This window comes from Trichogramma pretiosum, unplaced genomic scaffold, assembly GCF_000599845.2.
Source record: "Trichogramma pretiosum strain Unisexual culture from Peru unplaced genomic scaffold, Tpre_2.0 scaffold37, whole genome shotgun sequence".
NCBI lineage: Eukaryota > Metazoa > Arthropoda > Insecta > Hymenoptera > Trichogrammatidae > Trichogramma > Trichogramma pretiosum.
In genome coordinates this window covers 1,386,536-1,402,470 of record NW_019641622.1, presented here as the reverse complement: position 1 = coordinate 1,402,470, position 15,935 = coordinate 1,386,536, and the positions used below count along the sequence as shown (strand labels likewise).

Here is a 15,935-nt window from a genome sequence, read left to right as displayed (position 1 = left end):
AGAGTCGTCGTCGTCGCCGCCGCAGTCTGGTTAAATGATAATAATAATCATATCGCCATCGCTGCCGACGTTTTTCGGCCGCGGCCTCGGTATAGTATACGTATGACGACGATCACGACTCTCGACGAGTAATTTAATTTCTGCTGCGTCGCGAGTGACGAATCGATTGCAGCGCTGTCGTAAATTTTCATCTTTTCATTTTTTAACACTAATTGTGTATGAGATCGGTTATACTTTATTCATAATGATATCAGGTAACGCTCGACACAAAATATGCATTGTATATTAAAGTGTGTGAGTTTTCCAACTTATTCTGCGAAATTTCCAGGGGTTTCCATATTTATTCCCCATTCTGTATATGATAAAATGCGTCGTTTAGGCATTACGATGCCTCCTAGCAGCAAGATACCAGTTCACAGAGCAGAGCAGCATCATGGCAGTTCAGAATCTATTCGGCAAGATGCTACTTCGGCGCTGCGTTCAGCAAGATGCTAGTTCGTGGCCGCGTTCTGCATGATGCTTCTTCAAGGCCCATATAATAAAAATAATAAAAATCAAAACTAGATTGTAGATTACACTTTGCGAAGACAATTTAAAACTGTACACGATTTAATTTTCAAAGAGTTAAATTCGTACCTCCATAGAGTTATGGAATTTTAAATTTTCTTCGCAAAGTGTAATCTATAGCCGAGCTTTGATTTTTATTATTTTTATTATATGGGCCTCGAAGTAGCATCATGCAGAACGCAGCCACGAACTAGCATCTTGCTGAACACAGCGTGGAAGCAGCATCTTGCCGAACGGCGCGCCGAAGTAGCATCTTGCCGAATAGATTCTGAACTGGCATTATGCTGCTCTGCTCTGTGAACTGGCATATTGCTGCTAGGAGGCATCGATAAAATTATCTTAAAAAATGTCCAATTGCTATTTCGTGCAGAATTTTTTGCGACCATATTAGGCGCTCGCCGCATGAACCTCTCGAAAAATACACTTATAACGAAGAGTTTCGTGGCTCCCGAATCCAATTTAGTCAAAAAATTAATTCGATCCACTCTATTGTAAATTTTTCAGGCTACAATTGAAATAAACATGTAAACTAAATTTAATTAAAAAGAAAGAACTTTATTTTATATTACTGAGAGCAAGCTCTCTCTTCAGATTCTGTAACCCATCTGAACCTACTCGCGAGTTGAAAACAATCAAAAAAAGGGCACGTACATAACATAAACAGTTTTTACGCTTGAGCTTGCATAGTAACTATGCCTATACGCATAGTCATTACCTAATACTTGCTCATCATTCAGATAAATGATGGTTTCTGTGGTCCCAGAGAAACTTCAGCCCTCTGTACACACGCAATGAACTCTAAATTACGAGCCTCAAGACATAATTACAAACAAATCAACCATAAACTAAAATGATTGAGACCGGAACATATACATTAGAGTGTCTCTAAATTTATTTTTATTTTGAGTCATATATTATATAAGTGCAATAGATTTACAAAAGCTTTGGTGCATGACTAATTCATTACTATTTTAGTTACAAAAATACCCGACAAAAGTACATTAGAAACCTTATAGATTTGATGAATGTCGTTTTTTCCAATTATCACTCACCGAATAGTTATTTTATAATAATTTATCAACCTTAGTAGATGTTTAACCTATCAGAGCATCAATGAAATGTTTTCTTGACCATTTATTGGTCATTAAATGAACAATACGGCGAGTTGGCCAATAAATCGTCGAAAAAAAAGTTTCATTAATGCCAAAAAATGTTCGATTTTTACCAGTGAAATTGCTCAAATATAGAGGTTAAAGATTTGTTAGATTTTCCCATATTCGGTTCAAAGTCGTAGCTGATCAGCTTAAGCGTCAAGTACCCGGCATTTCCTTCATTACGTTTGAGAAATAATCCAAATCCAGATAAAGGTGTGCACTTCTTTGGTTCCACAGGAACAATATCGATGAATGGCACTACAGTCTGACCCGCATCAGTTTTCACGCTGCTTGTTGATACGCTCACGTATTCACCTGGTTTTGAATGAATTTTGTTGTTTGGATAATCCGTAGGAATATCTTCACCTTCTACTATCACTTGACTAAATAAAATTAATAAATAAAGTTATTTACTGTACATATAGATGCTATTATGATCTTTTATAATATGTTTACCTGAGCTTCTTGGAATTGCTAGGGTGCCAATAGAATTTTTCATGGTCAAGTTTTCCTTCCACATAATTATATTTATGGCCCTGAGCTGCTATTTTGAAGACACCATTGTCATATACAAATTTCACACCGGTTAAAACATAACCATGGTCAAGTTGTACGTCATCCAAGCTGAAATTTCTTGAATTCCACGAGATATCCTGATACTTTTGTTTCGAATGTGTATGGACAGATGAATTATCCATTTTTGAAGTTTGAATTTGCCAAGTTTTTGTTCTTTCATCGATCATGCCTGCTGGCATAATTTCGGCTTGTTCAATATCAATACTTAGTACATCGCCTTCCATTTTTAGGCGAAGTCCAACTACAACTCTAGGTATAAGTGCGTGAAAAATTTTATATTCGTTTATCAAGTACTTATGAGATATCTTACTTATTTTCCTGCACATTTGACGTTACTTCTTCAAGGCTCACGTACTTCCGATGATTCGTTTCTTCAATTGTGCATTCACAAATATCACAACGTATTGATGGACGCCAAATGCTCCAGGAATATGATAAAATTAGATGTCCATGACATTCATTTTCTTGATTTCGTGTTCCAAGAATTACAGTGTCTTTTGTTACATACTCGTATTTGCGGGAACTACCCGGCTGAAAAAATGTAATTTGAATCGTGATGCACGATTGGAGTAGTTTTATCAACTAACCTTAGAATAACAAAGATCTATTTTCATTCCCTTACTATTATTGCACTGCGTTAATATTAAATTGTCAGTAAAAGTCAAGTTACTGAATGATTTGTCATTACATTCGTAAGAACATTCTGTATTCAATTTATATTCGGGTATCAAATTCTGAAGATCCTGCTCCATTATAAACATTTTTTTAAAAAAGGAACCGAAATCCCTGAATGTTATATCTGCAATTTTTAATCATGTTAAATTATTCTTATATTACTTGGCTTGTCACGTGTACCTTTTTGTTCTTTTTCTAATTTACAATTCCAATATTCTCGGAACAATTTTTTATTCAATTTTTTCATCCATTCTTTTCGTTCTTGCGACCTCTTCGAGTATGATTCTTTCATTTCCCTAATTTTTTCGAAGCTATCAATGTCTAAATTTTTCGAAAGTATAAGATATTATTATTAACGAATAAATCATGATAAAAAAATTAGTTACAGTTTCTTACTTTTTTTCATTTCGTGCAGAATTGCGGCGTAGAGATCCATGATAATTCCTTTGAGATCAAATGCACAAAGCGCCATGTAAATATTATAAATAATCAAGGATTCAGGACGATCTACTGAGCATACCAATCTTGATGTCTGTCTCAAAAATGTATCGTAAGTGTTTGTCTAGTAATAGTTACTTATGTAACAAGTGCCCAAAAAGCTGGGCACGTGTTGCATACAAAATTTTATGCAATAGTAGGCGAAAAATACGTTCATTTAAATGCGGCGTTTTACCGCACACCCATGTCCAAAATGGGGCATTTTACCACACACAAGTGTCCAAAAACGCTTTTTGCGCACTAAAACATGTGCGAAAATAGTATATTTTGTAACAAGTGCGCGAAGCAGTTGACTCATCCAGGAGTTGTTTTCACCCGAGCGTAGCGAGGGTGCAAAGACTCCTGGGTGAGTCAACTTCCTCGCGGACTAGTTGCAAACGATATTTTTTGTCGTACTATTGCATAAAAGTATTTATTCAAATACTTACCATTGTATCATCGAACAAAAATTCCAAATTCTTTGCCGATTTTACTGTTTCATGTAAATCATCCAAAAAAGGGTCTATTACTCTCATAGGAACTCTCATAGTTCGTTTATCAAGAACTCCTTCTGGGTCGGGTGTATTGCTGCCAAAAATTGACGCATTAAACGCTTGGTAAAAGAACTCAATGTTTTGTAGTATTCCTTTGAGTTTTTTCATATTATTGTACATATTATATTCTGCAGGGGAATGTACACTAATACGCCTATCGTCAAAATTAATAAAATATGTGTCTACGAGAAACTGAAATTCATCATCAATGGCCTTCAGAACATCATCAAGTCTGGTGAAAACCTTATGTAAAGTCCTTGAATCAATTTGACTTTTTTCAGCAAAAATATCTTGCACGATTCTAAACGCTAGATCGATAAATTCAGTGGGATTTTCAATCAAAGTTCCAATATGAAACTTGGATAGGTCAATTTTGCCAGGGTAAATTTTGAATCTTATATGAGGCATGACATCGTATCCGAAGAGCTTGAGCGTCAAGTACCCAGCGTTTCCTTCATTACGTCTGAGAAATAATCCGAATCCAGATAAAGGTATGCGTTTCTCTGGTTTTACAGGAACAATGTCAATGAACGGCACTACAGTCTGACCCGCATCAGATATCATGCTGCTTGTTGATAATTTTACGAGATCTTTTGGTTTTGAATGGATATCGTTGTTTGAAAAATCCGTAGAGACATCCAGATCTTCAATTCTCACTTCACTAAAAATAAAATGATCACAGTCCATAGATCCTATTATGTCCTTTTAGACTAAGTTTACCTAAGTTTCTTGGAATCGCTATAGCGCCAATAGAATTCTTCAAGGTTCTCAAGTTTTCCTTCCTCGTAATTATATTTATGGCCCCGAGCTGCTATTTTGAAGAAACCATTGAAATCATATTCAAATTTCACACCGGTTAAAACATAACCCTTGTCAAGTTGTACGTCATCCAAACTGAATGATCTTGAATCCCACGAGATTACCTTGTACTTCGATGAGTATGTATGAGGAGATGAATAATCTTTTTCTAAATTATTATTTTGCCAAGATTTTGTAGTTTCATCTATCATACCAACGGGCTTAATCTCGGCTTCTTCAATTTCAAGATGTAATACATCTAAGTCAATTTTTAGACGAAGTCCTACTATAACTCTAGATAAAAGGACGTATAAAATTGTATATTAAATCATCGGGTGCTCGTGTGTTATTGAAAATATCTTACTTATTTGCCTGCACATTCGATGTTACTTCTGCAAGACTCACGCGTTTTTGACGAAGCATATCTTCATTTGTACATACGCAAATATTACATACATTCTTAGGGTTACTTGGTGATACGCCGCGTGTTAAAGTTAGATTTCGATGGCACTGTTTTTTTCCATTATTTGTTCCAAAAATGTGATGGTCTTTTTTCACATACTCGTACGTACGGGAACTGCCAGGCTAAATTAGTACATTGTATATTACATGACAAGGAACGAAATAAAAGTCGAATAAGAGTTGGCTTCGCCTCGAGTGCATAACCTCATAGGGACGCGTGTTGAACTTTGGTCCCGTGTCGCGCATAAGTTATGGAATATTAGATTTAAAAAATGTTTATTCATCAATATACACTTATATGGCAAAGTCCGCCGACATTTGCGTCCCGAGCGTAGCGAGGGCTATTGGTCAACGGCGGGCTTAGCAACAAATATCGTCAGTAATGTTTATTAGCAAATGACTAATATAATTATTTAATAATTGTAAATGATAGAAAACTATGATATAAATATTGTACAAACGATCTCGTAAAGTATATGGATGAAAGTATTAGTACCATATTTTTTATTATTGCGTTTTCCTTGTATATGTTTCCAGTGTATTTTGATTTTAATAAATTCCTATTAATCGTGAGCGTTATAATTAGTAATTCACTTAAAAATGTCACTTGATTCAAAGTTGCATACAATTTATTGTGGTGTAAAATTTTGAAAATTTAAATTTAGTAATTTATTCAATTTGAGCGGGCGAGTAACAAATCGAATGACTAAGGCAACCCTTATAATTGTAAAGAGTTTATTAAAATATGTAAACAAAAAATAATAAAACTTGACTGGTTTTGTTCTCTTACATCTCACTTTGGTTCACAAAACGCACAATTAACATCATTAAAGATTTGCTCTTCGGATTGAAATTGAATGTAATGAAATGAGTACGTCAAATTACGGTACAGTTAAATTTTTATACTTCATGGAATTGTTTCGATTTTAATAGTTATCGAATCCGTCAAACATGTCATAAAATAAATCAATACAATTCACATATTTTATAGTCGAAACAAAATGATAATTAAAATGTAGGTTACCGTAGTCATGGAGATAATTACTTTCACGCGATATTGACAGAAAAATGTTACTTTCATCCCCGAATTCGGAGATGAAAGTACCTACTTTCGAGGGATGAAGAATTGAAAGCGAAAAAAGAAAGCTTCAGAGCTCGTGTTTATAACCTCGGCTTCACCTCGGCCGATACACGTGCTCTGAGGCTTTCCAGTTTTTCGCTCCCAAGGCACGTATACTATTAATTGTACACGTGTCATAAGTAGCACATTATGAGCACGCTGCGCTCGGGCGCTTTACTCTGCCGTGCCATAATCTGCTGCTTATGCCACTGTTTTATAATGTACTAGTTCGATACTCGGGCCATAGGGGACACTTTTCGGCCCAGCTATTAGGACCCTTGCTGCGCTCGGGCCCTAAACTACGCCGTGCCAAAAAGTGTTACTTATGGCACTTGTATCGTAAATGACTAATTATGAATCCTCCAGCGAAATTAATTTCTTCGTTTTGGCCGCAGGGACGAGAAAGATTAGTTTCGGCTGGGGTAGCATAAAAAAAAGTAATATAGGCGTAATGCATAATTCGAGTAGATGCATAAAATTACCTCTGAATAACAAAGCTCTACTCTATCTCCGTCACTTTTGCAATTTCGTAGCATTATACTACCATCAAAACTTGAAACACTGCGAATGTGTCTGTCACAATTTTCATAACAAAGCTCTTTCAACTGTTGAGTATCGTTTGGTTGTAATTGTCGAAGTTCATTCTCCGGAATAAATTTTTTTTGAAAAATAGAACCAAAACTTGTGAAAGTACCTGTAATTTTTATTCATATGAAAGTATTCCTTTTGGTTAGTAAAACTTACCGCTTTGTGATTTTTCTTCGAAATAATTCCAATATTCACGACTAAATTTGTTGACAAATAGTTCATTGACTAGTTTAATTGTATCTTTTCGTTCATTCGTTCTTTGCGTGTGTGCCTCTTTGATTTTCTGAACTTCCTCGAAACTATTTATTTCTTAAATTAATCAAAGATAATATATTATCATAATGAGTAAATATAAATAAAATGAGTAATTAACAGATTTATGAACTTTTTTTTTTCATATTGCGTGTTATAACGAATAATTCCAACATTATTTCTTGCAAATCTATGGCGTAAAGCAGAGCATAAATATTATAGACGTGTACTTTTAAAGGACAGCGTTTCGTGCATTTCCGTGATAAAAACTGCGTCAAAAATATATTATTTCATTATTATAAAGTTTATCACATATTGTAGAAGTACTTACGCCCACAAGGAACATTGTTCTCTTCATTATATCGTGGATCACATCACAACTCATCTTTACATCAATTATATCAATATCTATTTTATCAAGTTCTGTTTTTGCATCTTTAATTGCCTTTCGAAACTCCTTGTATAATACGTCAATGATCTGAATTCTCCAAAAAAAGGTTTTTACTTCAAAAATTTCGTTCGGATCAATACGGATAGGCTTTAAAATTTGACTAATTTCAAAGAAACTGTCGTCGATTTTAGTAAAAGCGCTATCAAGAGTTTTTGCGTCAAGTTGACTTTTTTCCGCAAAAATATCTTGCATAATTTTAAATGCCAAATCAATAAATTTATTGGGATTTTTAATTAATGTTACGATGTGAAATTTTGAAAGATCGATGTTACCGGTGTTAGTTTCAGATCTAATATTTGTTATAGTAAATATCACAAACAAAAAACAAAAAATTATCAACTTTAATTCCATTTTGTTTATATTTAATTAATGTAGAACAAGTATTTGTACTGGATGATTATTTATTTCGAATGTACTTTACGAACTAAACTGATGACTCGGAGGAAACTTGACAAAAATATTGTCATAAAAGTTATGAATACATCACGTTAACGTGATCGTAATAGTACATTGCAAGATAAAATTTAACGCTTTTTCTAAGCTAAACATTCTTGAATTATATATTATGATTTTCCTATAAAATTTCTAGAATTTTTTTCAAACCGGTTATATTTCCAATTATTTTACATTTAATCAGGGATTCGGGAAATAAATATATTGACGTACCTTGCAACCAAGTACACATTATTGAAAATCTGCAGTTTATATATAATGGGTTTACCTTCAAAATTTTTGTCAAATCAAAAATACGTCGCTTTTTTCTTAAAACGACAAGCACACAATTTATAAATACATTTTTGCACGCCTATGACATTGAAAGAAAATTTGTACAAGAAAAGAGAGAGAGAGAGAGAGAGAGAGAGATAGAAAACAAAATAGTGGAGAAAAGTGAGGGTTACGTTACTGTACTTATATACGAACAATCTTTTCCTTCTCTCTTTTCCTGTGTACGTGTGCGCGTGCGTACGTGCGTGCGTGCATATGCAAGTATGTGTGTATATGTGTATTCATGTGTTATGTGTGCGTATATGTGCATGTATATATACGCACTTAGCGCTGGAAGCACGACGCAGAACGACACAGATATGCTTTTAGCGTTGCGTTCGTCGCCCAACAGCTTGCAAAAGCAACCCTATAGTATTGGCGTACGGATCGCTCGATATTCGCTGTACGCGCGCCTGACGCTATATACGTATATAAATGTAGTACCAGTACTTACGGCAAAAGCTCCGATCCATATATAGACCTATGCGCGTATAAAAAAAAATTATAAATGTGTATATCGTAAAAAAAAATGCAAAGAGAAGAGAAAAGAAACGCGATGCCGTTTGAGATCTTTATGTCGCGTATATTTTTTTTATGTTGTCCGGGGAGGATTAATCAGCGAGAAACGGATTATAGTTTTTTTGGAAATTGAAAATGTTGGAATGGAAGCCGACGATTTTCTTGTCAGCGCACTCGAGGCTGCGTGGCCTTGGCCCGCACCACGATATTCTAATACATAATGAAAAGCGCTCGCCGCTCGACGTCTTATATTATGAATGCATGCGTTGGATCGGCAATTGAATTTGTCAGCAGGCAAAAGCACATCGTCTGTGTATATATATGTATACGGAGCTCCGAAACCAAAGTACACGTCAACTTGGAATATACACAGGGCTTACCTATGTACGTATGCGCAAGCAGCATGTATGGAGACGATTATTTCGGTCCCCCCTTTTTTCCTTCGATCTGCACGATGGGCATATAATGCAATAATCGGCCATATGCGCCGCATGATGCTTTCTCTCTCTCTCTCTAAGCAAGACCCCATACAGTGCCCTGCGCGGTTCGTAACTCAAGTACATGCGTACACAGGCACGCTCGGTTTACTTTATATCAGAATTACACACATAGGAGCAGCAGAAGCCGAAGCAGCAGCCACTGGACTACTGTTGGACAGCAGCAGCAGTAGCAAATATTGCGTGTTTTGGGATCTGTATACGTATTATATACCGTATAGCCAAAGACTTAGCCCATGTCACGACGAGCGTCTATTCCGACCGACGATGCTATGTAAGCAGAAGATAATAATCGGTGTGTGTTATGGTTTTGCTCCAAATGAGACGAGATGTGCTAGCGGCACTCGCGAATAATGCAATTTTTCACTTGTTTCTCCTTTCTATCTCTTTCTCGCTCTCTGTTTTTTTTATCATCATTACGAATAATGTGCAGCTATTAATCACCGCGACGCTGCTGCACAGCTGCATCGTATTCATTATTATTATTGTTATTATCATACGCGTATTTCGCATTACTGCGCGCGTTCATTCGTCAAAAATTAACTCGATCGACGTCAAAAAATCACGCATCGTTTCTCGTTCGATGGGCTTGTATACACACATAATGTAGCAACATGCGTCGTAGCGTAATCGAATCTTGCTCGAGCCACTGATCCTCTCTCTCTCTTTCTCTTTCTCTTTCTCTCTTTTCCGATATATACACATAAATAACACGCGTACATACATGCTAATCAAGCATAGCCAAATACACACGTAATAGAAAGAATGAAAAAAAATTGTCGTCGTCGTCCTCTCTGTCTCTCTCTCTCTCTCTCTCTCTTTTCTGTCGATTTTTTTCGGACGGGCAATAAAAATCGCTCGATCGTGCGCAGTGCGCGTTTACATTATATACACACACTGGCCTTATGAAAATAAAACCAAGCCGTTCGAGCGTAAAGTGTATTTCGGAAGGTGCACGTATGTATATTATATTATTATACGCATTTGCATGGGTGTGTTGCCGTATGTCGCTGATTTTCTCCTTCTCTCTCTCTCTCTCTCTGATTTAATCAGTGATGCTGCCTTTCTGTAGTAGGTAGTAGTTGTAACAGTAGCAGCAACACGTATTAAAAAGAGGGTGGGTGGGTGTATATAGCCTTTTAATCAGTATAGTAGTCGGCGCATATGCGAAGTTGTATATACACAGGCTCGTAAGCTCTATATATACGTACCCTTGGTCCCGATACGTACGCGTGACAAGTGTCGTTGCTACTACAACTTGTACAACTACTACACCCTCAAGAACTATATACCTAAGCGTATATACGTATACGTGCACATATATACAGGTGCCACATGCCGCATATATCGAAGCGATAGATAAGAATCAATGGATTAGGCGGCGGCAGCCATGCTTTTATCGTATACGCATGGCGAGCGATAATCGCGTCTACGTAGTAATGTGCAGCAGCAGCAGCAGCAGCAATGACTCGATCTTCGATACGAAGGGTGATCACGAGACGCGCACTGCCTGCCTACTATACGACTATGTAGCATGGGCTGTAAAGCGTCAATCGTCCCGCTGACATGTGCATGTAACGTGACATTCAAAATCTATATATAAGAAGTGCAAAGCTGCTGCCGACGCCGTCGCCGTCGCCGCTGTATACAACAGCTGCATAACAATTGTCACCAAGTTTTGAATATTATATTATATTCGCGGCCAAAATAAAAGTATGTACATGCAAAGCTCGACGACATAGCGGCGCTTATTATTATCAGCTCCTCGCTGCTGCATATACGATATATGTACAAAAGAGATGCGCGCAGAGAAATCGTCGAGTCATGCGCTGCTCTCTTTGTAAGCTTCGAAGAGCGCGCATACGCACGGCCTTTAATCCCTATATATACTGCGTGCGATTAGCCTGTGCCGCGCGGGATCAGAGAGAAAATAATTATCGAGCGGCGATCGAAATCAAACGATATTTCGCGCGCGTAAACGTCGAAAAAGAAAAGAAAAAAAAGAAACTGTCAAATAGCCCTCGCGATATGTATCGCGCGCTCGACGATGCGGGCACGCTGTCAATTCTCAGCTCGCTCTTGTATGTAATAATAATAAAATATTATAATCCCGAACAAAACGCATCTGCCTTATTATGAGCGACACGTATCCGTACGCGTACATAATACACTTGACGCCTTTTAGCCTCGGCTCTTGACATTCGCGAGCGTGACTCTGCAGCAAAGGCGTTTTTGGCGGCGGCAAAGCAGAAGCGACATAATAAGCTACCTGCGATGCACATTGCATCAAATATGTATACATACCTGCTCGCTTTATTGGGCGCGACCTATTATGTCGTATTCGATACGCTCGAGGGGCTACGCGCGCGTCAGCTTCATTGATTGTCAAGAGGCCATTCGAACGATTGTTGCGGAGGAATTTTTTAAAGACGCGCACGCAAGACGTTATAATTTGCTCGTACGCGGAGGGGGCGGTTGATCGTTGATTCCCAAATATCTTACTATCGTGTACAATTGACAATCACAACAACAAAATACATCGACTCGTACGAGCTCAACTAGTTTTTTCATTCATAAATATAATACCTTAAATAATGCGCTGCTTATTATAGATGTTTTACCCATCGCGAGGAAAAGCCTTTATGAAAATACGCCTCGTATACACGTGAGAAACTTTCCCTTTAACGATCTCCGGCGGCGCGCGTTAATGCAGCCAAGTCGACGCGTTTTCCAAGTTCCGATGTACGTTATGTTTCCAAGATGCAAAATAACATCGTCGCGCGTGTGTACAAACAGCGCCAAGCGACTAGACGCGAGAGGAGCTTTTAGCGACGCGCAGCTGCAGTCGCGCGAGTAGACTTTGAGAGCTTACGGCGGCCATGGCGACGTGTATACAATTTACTGCACGCGTGTATATAAAACAGTCTCGCGTATACGCGAAGATGTAAAATCTGCACCAGTACTTCGTGGAACAACAAAGTGGAAAATGTATACATCATTTTTTTGGGATTTCGACGATACTAATTCACAGCGCGAATCTAATGTACGCGAGCTTTTCTTACATCAACGCAAGCTCGCGCTTTCACTTGATAAAATACATAAAATTTCCAGATGCATGCGCGTGTGTCATTTTGTTGTCATCTTGCGTGTGCGCCTCACATCCGATCTGCGATATCGAAATGTATCATTTTTATCGTTGGCGCTGCACAGTCACAACACTGCGCTTGCACCCTTGTATGACATATTGCGTATACATAACGCAGCGGAACGAACTTTATCATTTTACGCGGTCGCGCGCCATGTTTATGAACGTTAAAGGGCTAATTATTTAGAGGTCGAAGGAAGCAATAATTTCTACGTATAGAGACGTGCAGCGTACCGCACATGTCCGTGAGAATACGAAAGGCCTCGAGTAAGCATATTTTTTGCGCGCTTGGTCCTGCGGATGGACGCACGTGGCGGGAAATGATGCGCGCGATTTTCTTCCATTGCTTCGGCTTCTTCTTGTTTTTTTTTTGCAACCAAAAGGATGTGAATATACATTTATTACCATTAGTGGTAGGCAAAAGAGAGGGTTGGCGCGATGACGTCGAACATAATATACGTGATATATACACCGCGCGTCGAGTTTCGACGTATTATGCGCACGAGAGTGGGAGGGTGGAGATCATCTATAATTTTTCAACACGTGCGTGCTGGCGTATGTATACTGCTTTCTCGGTCGAAATTCTCGCGGTGGCGGTGATGCACGTGTGACGCGACAATTAGATTTGGGCGTTACGCCGAGCTCGTGTGTCGCAGCACGCCACGCGCGTTGTTATATCGTTCAAGAGCGAAAGATGCTATGTGCAGCCGCGGTATAAAGCCCCCGCCCCGAATCGCTGATGATCCCGAAGGAGTCGCTGATCGCATTGCCTGTATACTTATGTTTGGAGCATTGGACTTGTGTGGTCGGAGCATAGGCCAGGCGAATTTTTCGTGTATCGGACGCTGCACAAACAACATAAAAAGTCCGGAAGCTCGAGGCAGGGCTAGCATTCATATTTTTATTTTTCATGAATAAAAGTATGAGTCTTGTACGAAACAATGAACGATGTTTTTTTAGTTTTTCAAAAATTCAAAACATCCTAAATTTTGTGTTTATTTCGTCAAAAAGGTTTTAGTTTGGTTTAATCCTATCTTAAGAGGGAGATGAGACATCGAATCAAAAGATCAAGTAACCCAAGTTTTTGAATATAACAGACCAAGGAACTCACGTTCTGCTCGAGTAACCCAGGTTGTTCCCAGACAAAAACTCTTGTACGTATGTATACGTACAGTATCGGATTATGGAGTACACCAACCACACCATAGCGCGGGGGTGGCAGTGGATAGGGGCGTCAAATTTTGGAATGAATATCAAAATTTCTTATAATTTATGATATATAGTATAAGGATCAATTGACTCGATATTTAAAAAAGGCTCTCTTAAAGTATATTTTTATTTTTAGAAGGTCAAACAAATTCCTTAAAGAAATCGTCACCAAGTTCAAATTTCAAACTGGTTCAAATTTGGAAGGAGAATGTATAAACAGATAAATTGGTAATTCAATGGAAGACAATATGATCAGAAACGATTTGGACACAGCCTCGCAAAAACTGATCATGTTTATAATAGAAACAATTAGTTCGAATATCGATGAAACAAACTATAATACCAAAATAAAAGTTTTACTCATTCAATTTCCGTAGAACGTATCCATCGTTCAATTCAGATACTAAAATGGAAAAGAAATCCGAAGAAGTTGACTCGAAAAATAATTTAAATGAACATGGAATTGTTGTTTCAAACGACAAACAAAACATGATAACACATCAAGACTCAATTCACAATGAACAAAAAAATTTCGCTTGCGACAAGTGTGAAGAAAAATTTGAGTTCCGAAGTCATTTGAGTAGACACCACATATTAGAACACAAAAGCCGCAATGATTTTGCATGCGATAATTGCGAGAAGAAATTTGTGAAAAAATCGAGTTTCTTAACACATCAAAAATTAGTACACAAAGATCGCGAAGATTTCGTTTGCAACAAGTGCGAGAGGAAATTTAAGAATAAATCAACTTTACTCAAGCACAAAAAAATATTCCACGAAGTATTCAGAAATTACTTATGTGAAAAGTGCGCCAAGAGATTTGATACTAAACATAGTTTGCTCTTGCATATAAAGATGGTACACGACAAACGCAAAGATTTTGCTTGCAACGCGTGCAGGGAGAAATTTAGAAAAAATTCGTATTTGCTCTTTCACAAACAGACAGTACATGAAGAACGGAAAGATTTCAAAATCATCAAAGATTACTTATGTGACGATTGTGGAAAGAAATTTGGAAGTAAACGGTATTTACTCTTGCACGTAAAAGCAGTCCACCAGGATCGCAAAGATTACGCATGCCATAATTGCGAGAAGAAATTTGGAGATAAAAGCTCTTTGATTAGACACTCAAAAATAGTCCACGAAGGTCGCGAAAAATACGTATGCGACGAGTGTGAGCAGAAATTTGGATAAGCAGTTCATTTGATCAGACACCAAAAGATAATACACGAAGGTCGCAAGGATTACGCCTGTGACAAGTGCGAGAAGAAATTTGGACAAAAACCGCATTTACTCGTTCACCAAAAAACAGTACTTGAAGGTCGTAAAGATTATGCATGTGACAAGTGTAAGAAGAAATTTGGAGTTGTACAAAATTTGCGTGTCCATCAAAGGACAATCCACGATGGACGCAAAGATTATGCATGTAATGACTGCGAAAAAAAATTTGGAAAAAAGACAGTTTTGATCAGGCACCAAAAAATGGTACACGAAGGTTGGAAAGATCACGCGTGCGACAGATGCGAGAAGAAATTTGGACAAAATTCGGATTTGATCAGGCACCAACAAACTATACACGAAGGTCGCAAAGATTACCCATGTGATAATTGTGAAAAGAAATTTTCACGAAAATCCGAAGTGCTTTTACACCAAAAAATAACACATGAGGGTCACAAAGATTACCCATGCAACAATTGTGAGAAGAAATTCGGAGCACGAAGTAATTTGATTAGACACCAAAAGACAATCCACGAAGGTCGCAAAGATTACGCATGCGAAAATTGCGATAAGAAATATACACAAGCATCTCATTTGTACAGACATCAACGGGAAACACACGAAGGTCGAAAAGATTACGGATACGACGAGTGTGAGCAGAAATTTCGAGAAAAATCAAAATTAATTAGACACCAAAAGACAGTCCACGAAGGTCGCAAAGATTTTGCATGCGATCGATGTGCAAAGAAATTTGGACTTGAACAAAATTTGCTCTGCCACCAAAGGACAGTTCACGATGGACGCAAAAATTATGCATGCAATAACTGCAAAAAAAAATTTGGAAAAAATTCGGATCTCATCAGGCACCAAATTACTGTACACGAACGTCGCAAAATGACAGGTATGAG

The 15,935-nt window shown here is 37.7% G+C and overlaps 2 protein-coding genes across 2 annotated transcripts; both read right to left on the bottom strand.

Annotated features, from left to right (window-relative positions):
• Positions 1–1,499: 1,499 nt before the first annotated feature.
• LOC106649491 lies at positions 1,500–6,949 on the bottom strand. The gene is made up of 10 exons (XM_023458960.1): positions 6,866–6,949; positions 5,166–5,386; positions 4,724–5,095; positions 3,899–4,664; positions 3,369–3,504; positions 3,153–3,293; positions 2,885–3,096; positions 2,608–2,828; positions 2,178–2,546; positions 1,500–2,104 (listed from the first exon to the last, which is right to left on the bottom strand). The coding sequence occupies exons 1-10, from the start codon at positions 6,917–6,919 to the stop codon at positions 1,789–1,791; spliced, it is 2,808 nt and encodes a 935-aa protein (XP_023314728.1). The 5' UTR covers positions 6,920–6,949; the 3' UTR covers positions 1,500–1,788.
• A 163-nt stretch (positions 6,950–7,112) lies between these two features.
• On the bottom strand, positions 7,113–7,655 carry LOC111693656. The gene is made up of 3 exons (XM_023458980.1): positions 7,555–7,655; positions 7,357–7,492; positions 7,113–7,280 (listed from the first exon to the last, which is right to left on the bottom strand). The coding sequence occupies exons 1-3, from the start codon at positions 7,606–7,608 to the stop codon at positions 7,114–7,116; spliced, it is 357 nt and encodes a 118-aa protein (XP_023314748.1). The 5' UTR covers positions 7,609–7,655; the 3' UTR covers position 7,113.
• Between the last annotated feature and the right edge of the window lie 8,280 nt (positions 7,656–15,935).